Raw genomic sequence first — 7,527 nt, 5'->3', positions numbered from 1 at the left:
AACCTTGAAGTCGATACTTTTGTAATTCTTCATTTGTTAATTCAACCAACCCAATTATTATATTCAATATATCTAGATACTTTCTTTGGAAAAAGCTCGACACAATATTTTAGGTATCAAAGCCAATCAAATCCTCGCCAAATCGTCACCGCTTCGCAAGGAAATTTCTTTCATTCAACCTATACAAAAGAACTAACCCGATAGTCCGATACCAACCAAGCTCCCGTCACGTCTCGCCATGGCACGTGAATTTCTTTCAAGTACGTAATGGTCACGTTTTGATCCAAGGTTGTCGACTCACACACACACTGGTATTTTTTATATGTCAAAATAGTGTTTTTAGTTTTTTACTCAACCCATCTTCACAATCTCACCTTCCATCAGATGTAACACTGTTTTTCACACACAAACACTGGATCCACCTCCATTTCTTCCACCGAATAATCATCACTTCTCCAATTCACCTCTCAGATCTAATAATAAGGTAACAATTAACCAACAACTAACTGCCTCTATCTAGGTTTTTATTCATCCCCAATTTACGATCCAATTCAATTGCAACTTATTACATCATCATCATCATCTGATTAATTAATTAATTAATTAATCAATTAGTTAACGAAAGAAGAAGAAGATGTTGACGAAGTTTGAGACGAAGAGTAACCGAGTCAAAGGCCTCAGTTTCCACAGCAAGCGCCCTTGGATCCTCGCCAGTCTCCACAGTGGTGTCATCCAGCTATGGGATTACCGCATGGGCACTCTCATTGATCGCTTCGACGAACACGACGGCCCCGTTCGCGGCGTACACTTCCATCAATCGCAGCCGCTTTTCGTCTCCGGAGGTTTATTATTGTTATTGTTATTACTTTTCAGTTCCATTCAATTATCGTTTAGGTTTTTGTTATTGTTAGATGATCTGTTATGTGCATTGAATTATTACTGCTTAGGGTTTTAAGTTTATGATATTGTGTTTCTGCAATGTTTAAAATCTGAACAACATGTGAATCGTTTTGTTCTGTTTGATCTATATACATATGAACAGTTATCCTTGTGTCTTCTTCGTATCGGTTAGATCGAAGCACTTACATATGCATTACGTGCATTGATGATGATTGGATTTGAAGCTTGTTATTTTAATTTTTAGAGAATTTCATGTCTTCTGTTTTTACTGGACTTACATGATTCATACAAGTTAGGGTTTTAAGTGTGTGCCACGCATATCGTTTTTCTGCAATGTTTATAATATGAAAAAAAACATGTGAATGTGTTGGATCTGTTTTGTTCTGTTTTCTATATACGTATAAACAGTTATTATCCTTGTATCTTCTTCATAATGGTTAAATCAAAGACCTTACATATGAGCTGTACATGCAGGAGATGATTACAAGATCAAAGTATGGAACTACAAGCTGCACAGGTGTTTGTTTACGCTTCTTGGCCACCTTGATTACATTCGCACGGTTCAGTTTCACCATGAGAATCCGTGGATCGTTAGTGCTAGTGATGATCAAACCATCCGGATATGGAACTGGCAGTCGCGTACGTGTATATCTGTTTTGACTGGACACAACCATTATGTGATGTGTGCTTTGTTCCATCCGAAGGAGGACCTTGTGGTTTCAGCGTCATTGGATCAGACTGTTAGAGTTTGGGATATTGGTGCCCTGAAGAAGAAAACTGCTTCACCTGCTGATGATATTCTTCGGTTGAGTCAGATGAATACGGATTTCTTTGGAGGCGTTGATGCTGTTGTGAAGTATGTGTTGGAAGGTCATGATCGAGGGGTCAATTGGGCATCGTTTCATCCTACCCTTCCTCTTATTGTTTCAGGAGCTGATGATCGCCAAGTGAAGATCTGGCGAATGAATGGTATGTTTTTTATTATTATAAACCCCGTCACATTGAAGGTTAAAATGAAGGTTAAGTAATCTGCAATGTGTGTTTTTTCTAGAATGTTGTAGTGTTCAGCTAGTAAATGTATCTTATTATGGTTGTGTTAAAAAGAAGGTTAAGTAATTTGAAATTGTTCGACACTGTAGCATCACTGCATCACTCCGGAACACTAACAGCTCCGTCTTATTTATGGAAGTTTTTTCCATTTTGTTAAGCTTATGTGCTTATAGAGACCATAATTGTTAGGTTTTTTAAGTTCTTGTTAGTTCTTGGAAGTTTTTTACGCATAAATTAGAATCGTTAAAGTTATATGTTAACAGATTGTTTACTCATACAATCTAAGAACATATTACTTTTCACGGTTCTGATTTCTGAGTAAAAAACTTCAAGAACTTAAAAAGCTTAACAATTCTAATTTCTATAAACTTATAATATTAACAATCTGTAAAAAACTTTCGTGAACAAGATTGAACAGCTAGTATTCCTGATTGATGCAATGAGGTTGATGTGTTGAACAGTTTTTAGTTAGGTTGCACGATAAGAGCCCGATTTGAATATTTGAAACCCGAATTTGGTTTGAATCAAAATTCAGGATTTTTTATCCTATTCGAATAAATAACACCCCTAGTAAGATACATCTACTGACAGGGAATGCTCATACAGGTTGTTACTTTTGTTTAAAGATTATTATTTTTGGTCACAGATTATTGTTGAAATTTTGAAATTTGTGTATCTTTAAAGATGTTGATGAAATGAATGGTTGGATTTTATCGCTGAATTTACTTTACTTACTTTTGTCTTGTCTTTCAGATACAAAAGCGTGGGAAGTAGACACATTGAGAGGTCATATGAATAACGTATCATCTGTTCTTTTCCATGCAAGACAAGACATTATAGTATCAAACTCAGAGGATAAAAGCATACGCGTTTGGGACGCTACAAAACGAACCGCTCTTCAAACGTTCCGCCGCGAGCACGATCGGTTCTGGATTCTCGGGTGTCATCCCGAGATGAACCTGCTGGCAGCTGGCCACGACAGTGGTATGATTGTTTTCAAGCTAGAACGTGAACGCCCTGCATTTTCTGTTAGTGGTGACTCATTGTACTTTGTAAAAGACCGTTTTCTACGGTTTTACGAGTACACTTCTCAAAAAGACACCCAAATATTACCCATTCGCAGGCCCGGTTCCGTCAGTTTGAACCAGGGACCACGAACCCTCTCGTATAGCCCAACCGAAAACGCGGTTCTAATATGTTCAGATGTTGATGGTGGGTCTTATGAACTGTACATCATCCCTAAAGATAGTGTCAATCGAAGTGATACGATTCAAGAAGCTAAACGTGGGGTTGGTGGGTATGCGGTTTTTGTTGCGCGTAACAGATTTGCAGTCCTTGAAAAAAGCACCAATCAAGTGTTGGTTAAAAATTTGAAAAACGAGATTGTGAAAAAGAGTGCGCTTCCGGTTCCCGCTGATGCTATATTCTATGCGGGTACAGGTAACTTATTATGCAGGGCGGAAGATAGAGTATACATCTTTGACCTTCAACAACGGTTGGTTCTCGGTGACCTACAAACGTCTTTTGTAAGGTATGTTGTTTGGTCAAATGATATGGAAAGTGTTGCTTTGCTTAGTAAACATTCAATAGTCATAGCTGATAAGAAACTGGTTCACCGGTGCACACTTCACGAGACCATCCGAGTGAAAAGCGGTTCATGGGATGATAATGGTGTGTTTATATATACAACTTTAACCCATATTAAATACTGTTTGCCTAATGGAGACAGTGGAATTATTAAAACACTTGATGTCCCGGTTTACATCACCAAAATATTTGGAAACACACTCTTTTGTTTGGACCGTGACGGGAAAAACCGCCCGATTGTTATCGATTCAACTGAATACATATTCAAGCTATCTTTATTAAAGAAAAGATATGATCATGTGATGAGTATGATCAGAAACTCAGAGCTTTGTGGACAAGCAATGATTGCATACTTACAACAAAAGGGTTTCCCGGAAGTTGCATTGCATTTTGTGAAAGATGAACAAACCCGTTTCAATTTAGCACTCGAAAGTGGGAATATTCAGATAGCGGTTGCTTCTGCTAAAGAGATTGATGAGAAAGATCACTGGTATCGATTAGGTGTTGAGGCGCTTCGCCAGGGCAATTCGGGTATCGTTGAATACGCGTATCAACGAACGAAGAATTTCGAGAGGCTATCGTTTTTGTATTTGATAACCGGCAATTTGGATAAGTTGTCTAAAATGATGAAGATTGCTGAGGTGAAGAATGATGTTATGGGTCAGTTTCATAATGCTTTGTGTTTGGGTGATGTTCAAGAACGGGTCAAGATTTTGGTCAATGCGGGTCATCTACCGTTAGCATACGCGACAGCTAAAACTCACGGGTTGAATGATATTGCTGAAGAATTAGCTGATAAACTTAACGGTAATATTCCTAATTTGCCCCTGGGTCGGTCAGGTTCGCTTTTGATCCCACCCACACCTGTTAAATGTGGTGGAGATTGGCCATTGTTGAGGACCATGAAAGGGATATTTGAAGGCGGTCTTGATAATAATGGAAAAGGCGGAAATGAGGAATATGAGGATGCTGCTGATGCTGACTGGGGTGAGGAGTTGGATATTGTGGATGTGGATAATATTCAAAATGGTGATGTCAGCATGGTTCCGGATGATGACGAGGCACCCGAAGATAACGAGGAGGGTGGTTGGGATCTTGAAGATCTTGAACTTCCACCTGATGTCGAGACACCAAAAACCACCACGACCCGCTCGTCGGTTTTTGTGGCCCCGGCTGCGGGTATGCCTGTGAGCCAGATCTGGGTGCAGAAATCGTCTCTAGCAGCTGAACATGCAGCCGCTGGTAACTTCGACACTGCCATGCGTTTATTAACCCGGCAGCTTGGCATTAAAAATTTTGAACCTTTAAAGTCGTTATTTATCGATCTCCACACCGGAAGTCATTCCTATTTACGGGCCTTCGCATCAGCTCCGATAATTTCATTAGCGATCGAACGCGGGTGGAGCGAGTCAGCAAGTCCTAACGTTCGGGCCCCACCTGCACTCGTATTCACTTTCTCCCAACTAGAAGACAAACTTAAAGCGGGTTATAAAGCAACCACAACTGGGAAGTTTACCGAAGCGTTACGCGTCTTTTTAACGATTCTCCACACCATCCCGCTTATTGTTGTCGAGTCAAGACGCAAGGTTGATGAAGTTAAAGAACTGATTATTATCGTGAAAGAATACGTTTTGGGCTTACAAATGGAACTCAAAAGGCGTGAGTTAAAAAATGAACCCGTTCGTCAGCAAGAACTAGCAGCTTATTTCACTCACTGCAATCTTCAACTACCACATTTAAGGCTAGCATTAATGAATGCTATGACCGTTTGTTACAAAGCAGGTAATTTAATAACCGCGTCAAATTTTGCAAGGAGGTTGTTGGAAACAAACCCGACTGCTGAAAACCAGATGAAAACTGCGCGGTCGGTTATGCAGGCTGCTGAGAGGAACATGAAGGATTCTACAGAGTTGAATTATGACTTTAGGAACCCGTTTGTTGTCTGTGGGGCGACTTATGTGCCTATATATAGGGGACAGAAGGATGTGCTATGCCCGTACTGTAACTCACACTTTGTGGTTTCCCAGGAAGGTCAGCTTTGTACTGTTTGTAACCTTGCTGTCGTGGGATCAGATGCTTCGGGCTTACTGTGTTCGCCAGCTCAGATCAGATGAATCATATAAGTTTCCTTTATAATCTTGCCGGTCTCAGTTCTATAGGTAATCTTCTTTCTCTTGCTGGATTTTTAAAAAAAATATTATCAGAATATCAATTTGCTTAAAAGTACATTTTATGGTTCCCTTAATATTTTCATTATGAAATTATAATATATTCAATATAACTTTATTAAATATAACAACCAAAAATAAAATAAATAAACTCTTAAAAAAATTATGGACTCAAAACTCATCTTCAAACTCTAGACGTGTGGATTAGGATTAACTTCCAATAGTCGGATACTCAGGTTGGGTTATTCCCTTTTAGATTTTTTTTTATTCTGCTTGTTTGACTCGTTTGAGATAAAACACAACTCGAAATATCTTGGCACTATTTTGAATAATATCTAACATTTTACAGTTTATGATTATACGATTGACCGTGATTTGTGATTTGACTTGTTTACAGTTTAAGCATGTTTGGATTCCATAGTAGAGCAGAGGATTTTTGCCTAGTAGCTGATGAGTTTGAATATTTTTGTTTTATTGGAATCTGTTAAAATTGAGTGTTGTTTTAAGACAAGACGTGCATTCACAAAGAGGTGTTGGTTTGTGAGTTGCGGTTGTATGTAGTTTTTACGATAATATATCAGGACTTGGACGTGTTTTTACAAAGGTTTTTCGATCATTGTGACATTTTGTTTCTAGGTTTATTTTGATCTTGGCTTGCACGATATTCTATATTGAATTGGGTTGGGATGTGGTAGAGTTGTGTATGCGTCTGTTTTAGACTCACAACTGAGTAAAAAACCGAGCATTTGATTTTAGGTTTTTGGAAGCTGTTAGGTTTCGATTTTTTTCAATTTATCGTCTGAGCTTGAAATTTTTGAGCGGAAATAAATATACAAAACAATGAATTTAGAAACTTTAGGTCTAAACTTGTTTATGTTAATAATGATTAGTTTATTATGAGATAAACAGAACTTATTTAATATATGCTTTACTTTCAAGAAATAAATATTAGGCCAAATGAAATATTGAAATTCAACTTTATTAATTAATAAATTTGTGCATTTAGTAGTAACTATAAGATAGTTTTTTACATAGTTAATTGGTATTATTATTGTAATAAAAGACAAAAGTAGAAAATGGCAGATATACAAGGCAAGTTATTCTAAAATATTCATAATTGTAGAAGGTATAGCGAGGAGAATACAAATTCACTATATATAAGAATGTTATCCCAGAAGCACAAATAAACGCCCATCTTAACCCTCTGTTCCTAACCAATCCAACTTACTATAGGGCGGTTTGGAACCCACCACCTGAGTCATTAAGAGGACTTACTGATTTAGAAGTTCCATTCAACATATTTATAAATTTGACTTATTCGGAGGCTCTATGACTAATTCAGAGACTTACCATTGGTGAATCAAACACACTATAATGCTAACTGAGTAACCGATTTAGAGGTAGCATCTTAACTGAATCATCAAGAGACTATCAAACAACCACTAGAAATATCTAGTTTTATTTATGTATGTTGTACTTGGGGTGTTTGTCGGTTTAGTTTTTGGTTTGCTTAGTTCGGTTTGAAGAGTTTATTTATTTATTTATTTTGGCTGAAATCGTAAAACTATTCGAAACGGCACCATCGACTAAAAAAACCATATAACCATTTTTTTGTTATAAGTACAAATGTATTATTATTATTATTATTATTATTATTATTATTATTATTATTATTTGAAAAGATGTTATGTGATTATGACCTTTATTAGTTCTAAAAAGAACGCATATGTAGTGTTGTGTTAATGTGAAATTATTTTTGTTGTGAAATTAAAATTTTTCATTCTCCCATCGTTGAAGATGGTTGTCTATTTTGAAACCAAAT

General features: G+C 37.2%; 1 protein-coding gene across 2 annotated transcripts; it reads left to right on the top strand.

The window, feature by feature from the left end:
* The first annotated feature begins 628 nt into the window (after positions 1-628).
* Positions 629-6,242, top strand: LOC143543793 (coatomer subunit alpha-1-like). Of its 2 annotated transcripts, none has more exons than XM_077036035.1 (4): positions 629-842; positions 1,375-1,869; positions 2,704-5,696; positions 6,103-6,242. In XM_077036035.1, exons 1-3 carry the CDS (start codon positions 635-637, stop codon positions 5,649-5,651), a joined length of 3,651 nt encoding a protein of 1,216 aa, XP_076892150.1. In that variant the 5' UTR covers positions 629-634; the 3' UTR covers positions 5,652-5,696; positions 6,103-6,242. The 2 variants fall into 2 exon arrangements, with proteins under 2 accessions (XP_076892150.1, XP_076892151.1); XM_077036036.1 differs by lacking the exon at positions 6,103-6,242 and adding an exon at positions 6,055-6,075.
* Positions 6,243-7,527: the final 1,285 nt, after the last annotated feature.

Source organism: Bidens hawaiensis, unplaced genomic scaffold (genome assembly GCF_021521415.1).
Source record: "Bidens hawaiensis isolate Kalapana, Puna unplaced genomic scaffold, B.hawaiensis_p1.1 tig00013298_1, whole genome shotgun sequence".
Taxonomy (NCBI): Eukaryota; Viridiplantae; Streptophyta; class Magnoliopsida; order Asterales; family Asteraceae; genus Bidens; species Bidens hawaiensis.
The sequence above is the reverse complement of the archived record's forward strand: the minus strand, read 5'-3'. Positions and strand labels throughout refer to the sequence as shown.

Excerpts from the sequence above, each read along its gene's own strand:
- LOC143543793 (XM_077036035.1), top strand. The coding sequence starts at position 635 with ATGTTGACGAAGTTTGAGACGAAGAGTAACCGAGTCAAAGGCCTCAGT. Across the intron at positions 843-1,374 it reads GCCGCTTTTCGTCTCCGGAG|GAGATGATTACAAGATCAAA; the intron begins GTTTATTATTGT and ends CTGTACATGCAG. Across the intron at positions 1,870-2,703 it reads GAAGATCTGGCGAATGAATG|ATACAAAAGCGTGGGAAGTA; the intron begins GTATGTTTTTTA and ends CTTGTCTTTCAG.